At 37.0% G+C, this 15299-nt stretch overlaps 4 protein-coding genes across 4 annotated transcripts; 2 read left to right on the top strand and 2 right to left on the bottom strand.

The window, feature by feature from the left end:
* The first annotated feature begins 16 nt into the window (after positions 1–16).
* Positions 17–2181, top strand: LOC140834662 (large ribosomal subunit protein bL9c). The gene is made up of 6 exons (XM_073199707.1): positions 17–217; positions 320–447; positions 1255–1300; positions 1598–1695; positions 1777–1824; positions 1925–2181. The coding sequence occupies exons 1-6, from the start codon at positions 68–70 to the stop codon at positions 2043–2045; spliced, it is 591 nt and encodes a 196-aa protein (XP_073055808.1). The 5' UTR covers positions 17–67; the 3' UTR covers positions 2046–2181.
* A 137-nt stretch (positions 2182–2318) lies between these two features.
* LOC140834671 (uncharacterized) lies at positions 2319–4937 on the top strand. Its single transcript, XM_073199719.1, has 3 exons — positions 2319–2979; positions 3145–3192; positions 4047–4937. The coding sequence occupies exons 1-3, from the start codon at positions 2695–2697 to the stop codon at positions 4068–4070; spliced, it is 357 nt and encodes a 118-aa protein (XP_073055820.1). The 5' UTR covers positions 2319–2694; the 3' UTR covers positions 4071–4937.
* Positions 4938–5009: 72 nt separating this feature from the next.
* Positions 5010–8363, bottom strand: LOC140834678 (protein SOSEKI 3-like). The gene is made up of 5 exons (XM_073199731.1): positions 7659–8363; positions 7500–7569; positions 7279–7394; positions 6073–6937; positions 5010–5792 (listed from the first exon to the last, which is right to left on the bottom strand). Exons 1-5 carry the CDS (start codon positions 7867–7869, stop codon positions 5489–5491), a joined length of 1566 nt encoding a protein of 521 aa, XP_073055832.1. The 5' UTR covers positions 7870–8363; the 3' UTR covers positions 5010–5488.
* Positions 8364–11792: 3429 nt separating this feature from the next.
* Positions 11793–13760, bottom strand: LOC140813167 (uncharacterized). Its single transcript, XM_073171628.1, has 2 exons — positions 12574–13760; positions 11793–12257 (listed from the first exon to the last, which is right to left on the bottom strand). The coding sequence occupies exons 1-2, from the start codon at positions 13703–13705 to the stop codon at positions 12223–12225; spliced, it is 1167 nt and encodes a 388-aa protein (XP_073027729.1). The 5' UTR covers positions 13706–13760; the 3' UTR covers positions 11793–12222.
* Positions 13761–15299: the final 1539 nt, after the last annotated feature.

A 15299-nucleotide genomic window follows, 5' to 3' on the forward strand; every position in this document is an offset into this window, starting at 1 on the left:
GTTATACAGATAAGATGATGAGAAAAGAGCTACTACACACTGAATTACACAAGAGTGTTTCCTGTCCATGGCGTCAACTAGTTTTTCGTGGGTTTCATCTTCATGGCTTCAAAATTCAACCTTGACGAAGACTGTGAATGTAGATACGGAGAAAGTCTCCGACGGGGCGCCAGTTTTAAAGGTCGTGGCTCAGAAAAAAGCCCAGAAAGTTCGGAAGGTATGGGAATTCTTTGTCACTAATTGGGTTCCTTAAGTTATCTTTAATCGTTTTCCGTACCTGGCGTTGCGTTTCTTTACAATTTTTATTTCCATTTTTTAGGTTATATTGAAGGAGGATGTGACTAAGTTGGGGAAAAAGGGGGAGCTTTTGGATGTGAAAGCTGGGTATTTTAGGAACTTTCTACTGCCCATGGGCATGGCGCAAATTGTTACGCCCGGCCTTATTAAGTAATTATCTTCCTTTGTTTATCATTAAATATTAAGAGTGACAGTTGTTTCAAAATCTGTTCTTTTTGGACTCGTATTTTACTTTCAAAATTGCATTGTTGTGTATGGTTATTTTTCTTTTGCTTCATTGCACTTAATGTTGGTGTTTCTTCGTTTAAATTTCTTGCATGCTTTAACATGATTTTCCTGCGGGAAAAGTAAAAGATCAGGGAGAAAAGCTGGAGTCTGGTAGTGTTTGACAGGTATAAAGAACGATGGAAATGGATTGGGATCTATAGTTGATAAGGTGGAGTCACTGTAAGAAACCAAATTTCACTCCTGTCTTAATCTCAATGTTAAAGAAGACGGTTTGGAGCTTGAATCTGAAAGCTCATTTGTTGGAACAAATCCATCTGCAGAAATTTGATTTGATAACCGAGCTAACAAATATGAGAAGACTCGCTTGCTAACTCTGGATATAACTTCATTTAGTTGCTTGTTGGCGTTGAAATTTTCATTTTTCACTGGTTCATTTTTTGCTAGTTATCCTCTTTGTAGGTTAATGTGTATCTATGTGTATGTTGTTATCTTCGACTAGAAATTTACCACAATTTTGTTGTTATTTTACAGCAATTAAATTCTGAAAGTCCTATCATTGGTTTTTCTTTCGGACAAATTTTCACATATTTTCTTGATTGGTAATGTGATCCAGAAGCAAGTCGCTATTAGATTTGATAAGAAAGGGCTGAACCGATTCTTGGATGATCAGGTCTGCAATCTCTCCATTATATTTTTGGATGTCATTTAATGTTTTCTGTTTCTTTGTAGGGAAATGAAGTTGCAAGATGAGAGAATTGAGGCCGAAAAGATACGTGTAATGAACCTTGCGTATTCTTAATCATGCTTTAATTATTTATTTAAGCCATGATCTGTTTCCTTGCTGCAATGTTAGCATATTGATCACCATCACACCCAAAGTAATTTCACTTTCATATTTTATTTACAGTGTAGAATGCCAACATTTTGATGAAATCTTTAGTTATTTTCTTGCCAAAATATGTCACAAAGTCAATACTAAATCCCACTTTTCATAGATTCAAACATACGCAAGAATTAAATGAGTCTCGGATTACTCTTTTAGTAAGATTTTTCTCATGTACCTGCCCATCAGGTAAAAGAAGAGGCGCAGCAGCTCGCTCTAATATTTGAAACTGTTGGAGCTTTCAAGGTGAAGCGCAAGGGTGGCAAAGGAAAACTAATTTTCGGAACGTAAGTTTGGCACATATAGTAAGTAGCATGATGCACTAAATTTCTACCCATGATTGCGCTAATACATACTTGTTTTCATAGTGTTACTGCTCAAGATCTTGTTGATATAATTAAGGCACAGCTTCAGAGGTACTCACTCAATAGTCGATATCATTTCTATATCAATCATGTCAGCATTCTTCATACAATATCGGTTCTCACAGTACCTGTCCATATTCGATCTTGACAGGGACGTGGACAAAAGAATTGTGTCACTTCCAGAGATCAGAGAAACTGGAGAATATACTGCAGAAATAAAGCTCCATCCCGAAGTTGTAGCTACTGTAAGGCTGAACGTTTATGCTAATTAAGGGCGGTATTCTTTGCCTTCTCCCCACCGTGCATACGAGCCAAGAAAGTTGGATCTCTGTAATATTTATTATATACTTTTGAGTTTTGTTTGTCGGGTATCATTTGGATTTCTTTTATTCATTTTTTACTTAATTATCTCCCCTCTTTATTTTCCTTTTTCCTATTTTTTTCCATATGATTTGGTTAAATTTGAGTAATATATGGTTCTACGGTTCGAATTTTTTTCTATAAAGTGGATAATTTTAACTTTTATGTAATAAGCGGCCACCATCTTTAGTGGTGTAACGACGTAAATCTTTATCAATGAGAGGCGGGGAACCACGTGCATAATTTATTTATTTTTTGGACAAAAGATGTTGGGTACTCCTCTTTTTCCAATGTTGGTGTTACTGGATCAGATGAGAATTTGGCTGTTTTGATTGGTTTGGTTTAACATATTTTAGGTCACGGACCTATATTCATAAGACGTCTGACTTACATTTAACATAAAAATAATAATAATTTTGATATAAAAAAATTTCGTGAGTTAGATTAAGTTAGAGATTTGTATCGTAAAATTATCTCATTCGAAAAAAATTGTTTTATCTTTGAAAAATCAACCAAATATTGCATTTATTTGGACGTTTCGATGGACGCTGTTCCCCCTCCATGCGGGTTCTTGTCCGCCCGGCCTCCACCCCTCCCCGCCCACTCCTGCCACAGCCATCTCCTACTCTGCCTGACCCCCTTTCCATTTCCCCTCAGAACGGCATCACCGTCGTAGGATTCGTCGGGAAATGCTATGAGGATGTGGCTCATCTGGATAGTTCTCTCTCTTTGAGGCTTCTATTTGTTTTTGGGTTGGAAGTTGAGGGTGGAATTTTACATTCTCTTAAGCCTTCTGAAGATCAACCAGAACTCACAGCTTGGATTACAAGAGGAACTACATTGCAGGTTGTGTCCGATAAAAAATCTTGATTTGGGATTAGTGATATAATTGAAGTCGAACTTCTGCTTATATCTTGGAAAGTTGCTACTTTCAAGTCTCGCAAGGCTTCATTCATGTGGCGATTCTGAGAAGCCTTGTATTTAGCGTTGAAATCTTTTTTTTGTTTCCAGATTGACACATTGTTCTTCTACCTTGACAAAGACAGGGATATACAAATAGTTAAGTCATTACAAGATGTCCATTACATTCACTTGATGATCAAATGAGTCTACATGGCTATTGAGTGGGTGGGGAAGTGATTCTTTCTGCCTTATTTGCTTTGAGTTTTCCCAATGGGAAAGGTGGGGGCTTTGCCACTTCCATGTATTTCCATCTCCGTTTAGCTGAATTTTATTTACTGTTGTTCCAGACCTAATACTATGCGTGGGATTTGTCTTGCTTCTTTAAGATTTCTTTCAGCTGAAACTTGGTGAACTTTGATGTGGCAACTAAGATTGTAAGATGTGATGTCTTCAAATAACTGTGTACTCACCTCTTGTTAAATGAAGTTATCGAACTCTCTTGGAGTCGCAGCAAAGATTATTAGTAACACCCTAGGCTAGAGCATTCTAAAGTACTGGTATTAGTGATGTAGGAGTATTTAAAGAATATTTTGTAGATCATGAAGTTGGAAGTGCTAGAAATCACGGATCCCCGTGTGGTGATGAATATTTATCTGTACAGTACACACACCGTCTATTGTTTCTTGGGGTCGATTTTGTTCTGTGAGTTGACTTATATCATCACTATATTGAGATTAGTAGACTGGTCATATTGGGGCACAGTTTCTGAAAAATGATATTTCAGATCATAGTCCATTCCCCTATATGGTGAAACCACGCATACAAGCGTACTGAAACTACTCAATTTCAAACTAGGTGCTTTCTAATAGACAGTGGCTTTTGCAAGTTTACTTTGTTTTAGTCGTGAGAAAGCATAGTTTCTTATTCGAAAAGAGCTGTTAATGGTCTCCTTATTTCACTATCATTTGATTTGAATGTTTATGGTCTCGCTAAACCTCTATGACTTTCAGGATTTGGCATCAAGATTCTTTTGATGGGCCGCTGGGAAGGAGTTCATCATATTTTGATGTGATGACAAAGCAGCACACCATCGGTAAAATTCTTTCAATCCTGCTTATCACCAATCGCTGCTGGTATTTACCAGATGAACATACTGTTCCCAAGAACAAATATTCGGAAAAGCAGCAACAATTAAAGCATCGATGTGGATTCAGGTCTCTCTGTTGATTGCTGTGATTCAAGAAAGTCGAGCTATACCTAACAAGTTCAGTATCCCAGCATACTTTTGGTGCTGGAAATTTTAATGGGTGTCCCTGGAATTTGTACGCCCGTCAGCCTCTCACTTTCACCTATCATCCATGAAATGGGAACGATGTTTTCTTTATTTTTTTTCTTTTCGTTTCAGTAAATAAATTCGTTGAAATGACTTTTTCATTTTCATGAAATAACGAGATATATCTGTAAATTTGAAAATTATCCGTGAATTCCGAATCTGCCTTCGTTGACAGGTGACGAAGAATTTGTTATCAGATGGTTTAGCTGATTATGATGTTTGAAGGTTAAATATGCTCGCAGTGCTAATTCTGGAACTAGATCCTCTGTCATGTAATAAATATTTACAAAGCATCGTTGACACTTACGTTGATGTTCTCTGTCATTAGACTCTAACATACTTATTATCATATCTAGGAATCGTTGAAGTCGAAAACATGGCCTCATAGTTTTCGTGGACAATAATGATCATTTGACTTTGAAGTTTGTGTTGGGTCAACCGTGAATGCATCGAAGGTCGAGAATCCAAAAACACTGTCGAGAATCTCTGAAGACGGAAGTAACAAATTCGCAGGAAGCATTTAATACACGCACAAACAAACAAACAAACAAACTCACTCCCAATGCTTGCACGTGCTTTGACAACAACAATATTCATTTGTGTATTTATAATATGATTTCAACAAAAAATAATCAAGCTTATACCAAGTAGTGATCAAGATTTATTGAGACCGGCATACCATGCATGAAAATATACTTAAGGTATGATTCTGTCGTCTTTGACCGGACCTTCTATTCTATTTGAACTTATCCAAAACAAATTGTTAACAGGACGCATGCTGACATCAGTTTTGGTTCTTGGATAATACCAACAGTAAAATCAACTTGTTAAGATGTAGCATCACGTAATCTAGTAGATTAAATGATTCACAAATCTGAATGCAACGAGAGAAAAAAAAACATTTGTTTCAATATAGCTTGAGGTGATCTCTATGGATTCTGCACAAATTCTCTCTCAAATCTTCAAAAATGTCATCTAGGAGTTGCTCTTGCTGTCACATGCTTTGGATTGTGCTACAACCTGAGCTCCTCAAGCAAGCATGCCCGGAGGAAAGAAAACAGAAATCTCAGGCTACAAGAATTCAGCACCTTGCTAAGTTGCGCCGTAACACTTGAGGAATCAAAATTCAACTGTCTTAGTACTTTCCTTTCCAACTTTGCAAGAATCCAGATTTATTGATTGTGTTTTCCCCGGCGATGGCTCAGTAATTCTCTTGCTTCCACCATTGGGCGTGCCTGGTGTAAGGGTTCTTGAACTTCCCACTCTCTCAGATGAGATTCTTGGTCCATTGGAAAAAGGAGATCTCATTGATTCACATCTTGGATGCTTAGTTATAGAAGCCTTCAGTGCTCTTGGAATGCACTTCACATGCCTGGAACTTTCTGCTTCATTGTTCTCAGCAGAACCAAGTTCCTTAGTACTTCTGCATTAAATAATTCTCTATTTGTCTCAACATGAAGAGAGCAAGAAAATATCCACAACTTTTTGAGTTTAATCTTAACCCATGAAAGCTAACTACCACATTCAGACTACAATTAATGAAGACTAAAAATTGCTACGAGGTTTGTTCAAAGTAGCATAATTAACAATAAGCACAATCTTGACTTAACATAAGAGCAACTAGGAAAAGATTTCAGATCTCAGAATTGAGTTACTCGGCTAATTGATTAAAATATCAACTGATGGGGAGATAACGTCATAACCTGTCAGCATTGTATGAAGATGATCGTTTCAGACTCGGTATCCCTTCCTTGAACATATTTGTTTCAACAAAGCTCCCACTAAAGTATTCTTTATCTTCCGCTCTCACTCCCGTTAGACGAGGATTCTCCGAATGGCAATCAAACTCTCCAAACATCAAAGATGTCGAGAACAATGAAGAGGAAACTTTGGAATGAGAAAACCTTGGCTTGTAGGTTGGGATCATGCCAAAACTGGGATCCTTCACTGAAACCGAGCCACAGGAGATCAGTTGCATTATAATATTTGAAGCCTTGAGTTTTGTACCTGATGGCATTCTTAATTCCTCCTCTTCAAGAATCCTAAAGCTCCTGAGCTTTCTAGCATCAGCTTTAATGAGAGCTTCCAAGGTATCTGTCCTACCACTTGATGCTGTACTGGATGTGGATGGAGGCGACGATGTTAAATCTCTGCAAATTTCTGAAGTCTCTTTTATATTGAGACCCTCGTTTAGACAAGTACTGCCGCATTTAGGATCCAATAACTCATCTTCAGTTGATACACCTCTTGCATAAATTCTTCGAGTTTTGCCTTTATCCTCGGTTTGGGTGGAAGCATCAGCAACGCCATGCTTCTTGTTAACCTTGTACTCTATTAGGCTCGAAGAACCATTCCAAGAGGAATTTTTCCCAATGTTGGAGTCTGGAGACACAGAAGAAATGCAAAGCCGCTGAGCCGGAGGTGATAATTCGTCATCCTGAGAACTTTTTATTGTTCTCCCATTCAGGCTAGATGAAGACGAAGAATCTTCTTGGCTTCTGGAAGATGGTGGTTCTGGTAATGCACTCTGATTCTGTGACATGAGATTTCCAGTTGGACTGAAGCGACCTAGAAAACAAGGCAGTTTATCATCAAAAAAATCACATTATGACGTGTACTTACATGTCAACACAAGTCCATCCTCAGTATCACCGAAAAATACAGGAAACAAAGGCATCACATTTCGCCTCATTTTACTCCTATCTTCGCACAAATGACCTCCGAAATGCAAGTCCACAGACAGATTCTACAATTACCTTAAACTTTCAGTAAAAATTAGTACTACACATTTCCGCCACAACACAAAAGAGTTTTAATTCTCCAGTTTCTATACCCCGGTGCTCAAGTTATTCGCAATGAAACTTTTCATTTGGTTAATAATAGCAGAAGGAAGGTTTGTGTCACTTTACCAGAATTGGATTCTTCAAAGAGCTCCGAGCCCTTGAGAACATATTCGTTCCCGTGAGCCGGGAGGATTAAATCATCTTCACAGAGATCGTGCCATACGAAACCATTCTTATAACTCCTGCATTGAAAAATTACAGTAAAACTTTGAGATACATTTTCATAAAGGAAAAAACTTGAATTCACAAACAAAGAATCGAACATTAAGTCATGGGACCATATACACCTCTTGCAAGACCAAGCATAGATTGAAGCCATGCCTCTGCCTCTCAAACCGTTCAGCCTTTCCACCACATCTTCAAAATATAAAAAAAAAAATTCGAATTTCAAGAAATCACGATACTGGATAATGGAAAAATTCATAAGCAAGATCACGTTGTGGTACCTCTCAGATAAAGTCCATCAGGGGAGGAGAGGGGGACTTCCATAAAATGTGGATGCTCGAGTTGTCTATTCCTGCATAGATAGTAAATAACAGGTACTTTGTGCTTGTGCTGTTGCTGCTGCAGATTCTGTTGATTACTGTAGTGATATTTGGGTGATTTTTCAGTCCATACTTTGGCTCTTTCTGGGCTCAGTTGCTGATATTTCTTCATTCTCTCTTTATTTCACACCTCAAATGAGTCTTCTCGATAATTATAAATATCTAAGAAAAATCCCATTTATTTTTTCAACTTTTCGAGTAGTCCAGAGTGAAAAATCTCCTATTCTACACATAAACACCCAAAAAAATCCCTAAAAAAAACCGTAAAATTTCCAGTTTTGCTGTGCCACCAAAAGATGAAGAGAAAAAAAAAGACCTCGAAATACTGCCTGCTCATAACACGTATTCGTACGTAAATGATTAAATGCAAGTAAACCAAACCCAGTGGAAGAAAGATGAAATGGACCAAAATCGAAAAAACAAACGCCTCACACGGATGTCTTAAAAAATGGACCTAGAAATTTAAGGAAAAAAGAAAAGAAAAGAAAAGAAAAGAAAATGTACGCCAAACCTGGGGAAGAGGGAAGCAAAAGCCAGCAAAATGTGTAGGCTAAAAATTCAAAAGATACACGCTCGCATTAAACCCACCCAGCTATGAGATACCGCCCACCCAAGATGGTGCAGAATCAGAATCATGAATATTTAATGACATCAAGAGGATATAAATTAGGTTTAACTCTCAATATTAACATGATATCAGAGCCAAAGTCTGCCGTTATGTATTGGACTGTTCTATGGGACACATGATAATATCTTATAAACTTCACGCTTTAATTGGACAATCTTTCTCGACTCAGCGTTATGTGTTAGACTATCATATGGGCCGCCTGATAATTTTTTTTGTAAACTTAACGCTGCAATTGTTCGTTCAAGGGCGTGAGGAATATGTTAAATATCTCACATCTACTGGATTAAGTCCTTTGAAATGGTATATATAGGCTTGAGCATTCATCCCCTCTTGAGCTAACTTTTGGAGTTGAGTAGGTTCAAGTCTCAATCTTAACATGATGATATCAGAGTCAATGTTCACTGTTATATGTAGGACTGCCCAATGAGTCATCCAATAATGTCTTGTAAATTTTACGCTCCAGTTATTCATGCCTGAGTGTGAGATAGTGTGTAAATGTCCAACATCGATTGTATTAATTCTTTGAGAGTTATATATATTGATATAGACAATTCTCTCTCCTTGAATTAATTTTTAAAGTTGAGTTAAGTTCAACTCTAATCATAATCTTTTTTTTTCTTCCCTTTATTAAAAACTATTGTCATTGTGAGTGAGCTTTAGGTGCCAAACTCGTTTTAAAAAAAAATCTAGAAATATTTTATTCAACGTAAATTATAAAAAAGTTAAAATGCTAGAACGTATTAAAATATTAAAGCACTTCAAAATTTAAGTTTTAGTAAAATATAAAAAAATCATCAAATTTTTTTTTCAAGGAAACAAATCTTACATTATGAATAACTCAAAGTAATCAAGTTTGCAGCATCATCCAATCATGGATAACAATCTTCATTAGTCTATTCTAGGTTCGATTCCGATGTAAGAGTTTGACGAACTAACTGATGAGCAACACGTTGGTCGACCTTCTCATATGCTTTAATGAAACTAAAGTCATTTTTTTCATAAATGATAGAATCTCTATTGCATATGTGAGTATACACCGAATGAATTGTGAATTTTATTATTAAGATGATGAAGAAGGTAGCAGTAGTCTTAACCTCTATATTTATACAAGTGTGATCCATTGAGTAAGCTAACCAATTATCTAACTGACTAATGACGGAGTTAACTAACTAACTGAACAAACTAATTGTTCGATTGGTTATCGCAAAAGATAGTAGCAGGGGCTGTAGTAGTGATTTGGAGATCTTTTAGCAGCTGAGTGAGCCATAAGACTTCACTTGTTGTATTAGCTAGAGCTCTGTATTCTGCCTCTGTAGATGATCTGGAAATGGTCACTTGTTTCTTGGTTTTCCACAAAATCAAAGCTTCTCCCAAGAAAACACAGAATCCTGTTACTGATTTCCGTGTGTCCACACATGCTGCCCAATCAGCATCTGAAAAGGCCCTCAAGTGCATGGTAGAATTGGCGGAAAAGAAAATCCCTTGGCCTGGAGTGGACTTGAGATATCTCAGAAAATGATGTACAACCTTCAGATGTGAGGTACGAGGTTGGGACACAAATTGGCTCAATTTGTGTACTGCGAACATGATGTCTGGTCTTGATAATGTAAGATATAATAGACGACCAATGATGCGTCTATATTGGGTGACATCTTCAAGTAACTCCCCATCATTGAGATTGAGCTGAATCCTGGGTTCCATAGGTATATACACAGGTTTGCAAGCAAGAAAACCAGTGTCTTCGAGTAGATGTAACGTATAATTTCGTTGTGATAAACATATGCCCTGTGTCGTCCTTGCTATTTCGAGGCCAAGAAGATATTTTAAAGTGCCCAGATCTTTGAGTTTAAACTTGGATTTGAGGACAGACTTCACTTCGTGAATTAAACAAGAAGAAGGTCCTGGCAATTATGATGTCGTCAACATATACCAGCAAGGCTAAGAAAGAAGATCCAGAGCCTTTCGTGAATAAAGTGTGATCAGCATGAGACTGTACAAATCCAGAATCAAGTATTGCATTAGAGAATTTTGTGTACCATTGGAGAGATGCTTGACGTAGGCCATATATAGATTTGAGTAGCTTGCACACGAGTTTTGGTGTTGCCGAATCAGATTGTACCTCAGGATTATATCCAAGGGGAAGATCCATGTAAACATCTTCGAGTAGATCACCATTCAAAAACGCATTGTTAATATCCAATTGTGCAAGATGCCAAGTCTGGCTAGCTGCAAGGGCAAGTAAAACTTTGACAGTGGCTAGCTTGGCAACCGGAGAAAACGTTTCAAAGAAATCAACACCTTCGCATTGATTGTAGCCTTTCGCAACTAACCTTGCTTTATATCTGTCTATCGAGCCATCAGGGTTGTGTTTGATCTTGTATACCCAACGACAGCCGATGGCTTGTTTGTTGGAAGGAAGTGGGACGACTGACCAGGTCTTGTTAGCTTCCATTGCATCGAGTTCGTCACTCATTGCAACCTGCCAGGCATGTGTTTGGACAGCCTGATGGAAGAATTGAGGTTCCACTTGAGTGGAAATATTGAGCACAAAATTTTTGTATGATGGAGAAAGTGATTGGTATGACACATAAGCCTCCACAGGATACAAGGCTGAAGAGGATGGACTTGATTGGTGTTTCAACAGTTGACAATGATAATGTTTTAAGTATGATGGTTGTTTGGTGATCCGCGAAGAAGTGCATATAGGAGCGGTGTGAGATGGCATTTCTGGAGCATTGTTGTTTGCATCGGTAGCTGAAGAAGTATGTGATTCAGTGGCCAATGGTTCGTTTGGAACATCTAATGGCACATGAATGTCCAAATACTCACTGCTATTTTCGATAATTGGTGGTGTGGGGATGACCAAGTTGGGAAACGGATCAATCAAAACCTCCTTGGAAGATATAGAAACGAATGGAAATATGGATTCATGGAAAATCACATCTCGTGACACAAATATTTCCTTGCTCTTAATATCCAGTAATTTATATGCTTTCATGTTTGGAGGATATCCCAAAAAAACACATGCTCGAGCTCTTGGAAGAAATTTGTCTCGGTGAGCTGATAAAGTGGATGCAAATGCAAGACAACCAAACACTCGAAACTGTGAATAATCCACATTTTTCTGATACAACAGCTCATATGGAGACTTGTTGTGAGTCCAAGGAGAAGGTACACGGTTTATCAAATATGTTGCTGTCAGAATGCATTCGTTCCAGAAACAAATAGGTATATGGGATTGAAAAAATAAAGAACGAGCAACATTTAGCAAGTGTTGGTGTTTCCTTTCTACTACCGAATTCTGTTGAGGAGTTTGCACACATGAAAACTGATGCACAATTCCTTTGGTATGGAACAAATCGGAGAATGCAAGTTCTTTTGCATTATCAGTACGAAAGGCCTTGTGTTTCAACCATTTGACCAAATCTAGACACTATGGTCATTGCCTCAGATTTGTGTTGCAAGAGAAAAACCCATGTAAACCTTGTACAGTCGTCGACTAGAGTCAAGAAATATTGTTGATTGTTATACGTAGGAGCACGATATGGACCCCAAATGTCACAATGTATTAGATCAAAAGAGTTTGAAGACATATTGTGATGAGAAACAAATGGTAACTTTCGTTGTTTTGCTAATGGACATATAGAACACGGTGTATCAGGTACATCAATATCTTTGTAATGTAAATGAGGTTTCAAATTCTGTACTATCTTCATTGAAGGATGCCCAAGACGACAGTGCCAAGTTTGTGAACTAACTTGATTGATATGGATCTTTGAGTATGAGTTGTTACCTTCCAGATTCTTGACTTCCAAAACATAGAGACCTTCTATCCGATTACCCTTGCCAATCATCTTCTTGGTTATCATTTCCTGGATGACAAATGAATTACGATAGAAACTGATCACAACTTCAGTTGTGGCGATGAATGAGCTGACGGATAGGAGGTTAAATTTGAACTCATGTATGTAAAGTACATCAGATAGAACTAAAGACCCCAATCTAACTTCACCACATAATTTGACATCAATGTATTCATGATTGGGCAGGATGACACGTGAACTGTCTACTGTCTTAAGATAAGTGAAAGCACTCGCATTCGAGCAAATATGTCGAGATGCCCCCGAATCCACGATCCAACACGAGGGCAAATGTAACATATTGGAATAGATATCGATAGACAAGTACCTGAACGAAAATTATCATGTGAAACCTCTGGCCGATCGAGTTTCTTGTCAGCAGCCGAGAGATGTTGAACAAACATAGCCATTAGCTGCTCCATCTGATTCTTATCAAAATTATGTAAGACATTTGAATGAGAATCATCAAAGGCGTCTCTGTTTTCAGATGAAGCAATATGTCCTGAAACTTGATTTATTTGAGCTGGTGAACTTCTGTTAACACTTTTGCTTCTGTTTTTGTATCCGGGTGGATAGCCATGAATCTTGTAACACGTCTCCACAGTGTGTCCAGGAGCATTGCAAGACGTACAGTAGGGTCGACCTTTCTGAAATTTATTTCTGGGTTTGTTATTGTACTGTGATTGGTGTTGTTCCCCTTTGAAGGAAAATGCCAAGTCGTTAGTGGGATTGTTGATGTTGGACTGAGCTCCAATGGCCCTTTGTCTCTCTTCTTGTATGACTGAAGCAAAAATTCTGCTAATAGATGGAAGAGGGTCAAGTAGGAGAACTTGACTTCTAACGTGAGCAAACGAGTCATTGAGACCCATGAGAAATGTCATGGCGTAATCCATCTGAACGTAATTGTCAATGTTCTTGACCCCATTACAGTTGCATTTACCACAATTGCATACCGGTCGAAATTGGTTCAATTCTTCCCAAATGGCCTTAAGCTTAGTGAAGTAGATACCAACCGGATCTTGATCTTGGCGCAAATTGACCAACTCTCTACGGAGTTGAAATATTCTAGGAGCGTTACTTTGTTGAAAACGATCCTTCAGATCTTTCCATATGTCCTCTGCCGACTCCACGAACAGGACACTTGCTGAGATCTCCTTGGAAACAGAATTCAGTAGCCAGGAAATGACTATGTTGTTGTTTCTTATCCACGCATTTGTCAAGGCAAGATCACTTTCTGGTGGTTTGGGAATAGACCCATCAATGAACCCCAACTTGTTCTTAACCGAGAGCGCAATTGTCGTTGCTCGACTCCATGACGGAAAATTTTCACCCGTGAGTTGCTGTGAGACCAAAAGCAACCCTGGATTATCAGAATGGTGTAGGAAGTAGGGATTCGATTGATCATCAACAGGCGATCGCCCCGTTTGCATATTCCACACCGAGGGATTCGTGTTTGCCATAGATCCAGAAATCAATATTCAGAATTTCCAGTTTCAAATTCGAGAATGAAAAACCCCGATCTGGAATATACAAAAGAAATTACACTTACCGGATGCTAGCTCAACGAAAGAAAAACGCAAATCTCATCGATCAGTGCGGAAATGCTCTGATACCATATTGCATATGTGAGTATACACCGAATGAATTGTGAATTTTATTATTAAGATGATGAAGAAGGTAGCAGTAGTCTTAACCTCTATATTTATACAAGTGTGATCCATTGAGTAAGCTAACCAATTATCTAACTGACTAATGACGGAGTTAACTAACTAACTGAACAAACTAATTGTTCTTCTGATACTTCTGATAATCTCCATCAAAACTGATACACCGAGATCAAGGTCATCAGCTTTACTGATTTATTTTTCGAATTGAAAATAGTTAGTCCAAGTAAATGTAAATGTTGTTAAGACCTTGACGAAGACAAAAATCCATACACATACATATAGCAAACAAATTGTCACCACATATACCCCGAAAATTTATTTGAAAGGTCGGTATTATAAAAAACAATCATGTTGTTGGATCATATTTGATTCCTTATTGATATCAGTTGTCTATCAAAGAAAGGTCAAGATTGCCATTTTTAACCATTGATATTTATTTAAAGATTTTTAAAATTAAACTAAAAAAAATATAAGATCGAGTTAAATTCATGGATTTGATTTGGATGGATGGATTTGAAATGATATTTATATTAATTATATTTGAAATTTACAATAATTATTATTGAAATGTGTGTCCAAGCAAGTCGAAAATTTTGAAATCAATATATTTGAAATTCATCGTTTAAATTCATTAATTCAAATAGTTCAATTTCTAAGGAGTTCAACAATTGTAGTGATCAACAATTGTAATACTCTAATAAAAATCACTCGATGAATCAACCGTTATTTGTGATTTTACAGAATAGTGTTTTCCTTTTATTTTCTATTTTTCTTTGCCAATAAATTGTTTCAACTAAAAGTATTATGCACGATTACATTTGAATTTAAAATAAAAAATTCGATATTAATTTTTCTTCCACATAGTTGTACAAATTACTACAACGAAAGTTGCACTCTACGCACAAATTTAATGTATACAAGATTACTTCTCATTGATATTTAATACACACACATATATGTTGGACGTAAATGCTTAGTTGATTTAAATAAATTATCAAGAATTTTAAGTTTTGTTTGAATTGATGGATTTGATGATGAATTTCAAATTTCTTGTTTTGTTTTGATAGAGAAAATTCAGCTGGGTTTTGAATTCACTTCATATTAAGTTATATAATTTCAATAATAATTATGATGGATTTCAAATACACCAAAAAAAATATGTGATTTGAAATGTATCTCTCAAATACTTCTTCTAATCAAATATATATATTCATCCAAATCAAATCTATCAATTAAAACACAACTGATACAGTACCACAATTAGTTTGGAGAGTATAAAATGTTATCATGGAAATTATATGTTATTCGATCACATATGGTAAATTTCATCCTTGAATCAAACTTTTTTATATTTGCTAACCAAATCACTAATTCTAGCTGTCTAACA

This window comes from Primulina eburnea, chromosome 1 (genome assembly GCF_022965805.1).
Source record: "Primulina eburnea isolate SZY01 chromosome 1, ASM2296580v1, whole genome shotgun sequence".
Classification (NCBI taxonomy): domain Eukaryota; kingdom Viridiplantae; phylum Streptophyta; class Magnoliopsida; order Lamiales; family Gesneriaceae; genus Primulina; species Primulina eburnea.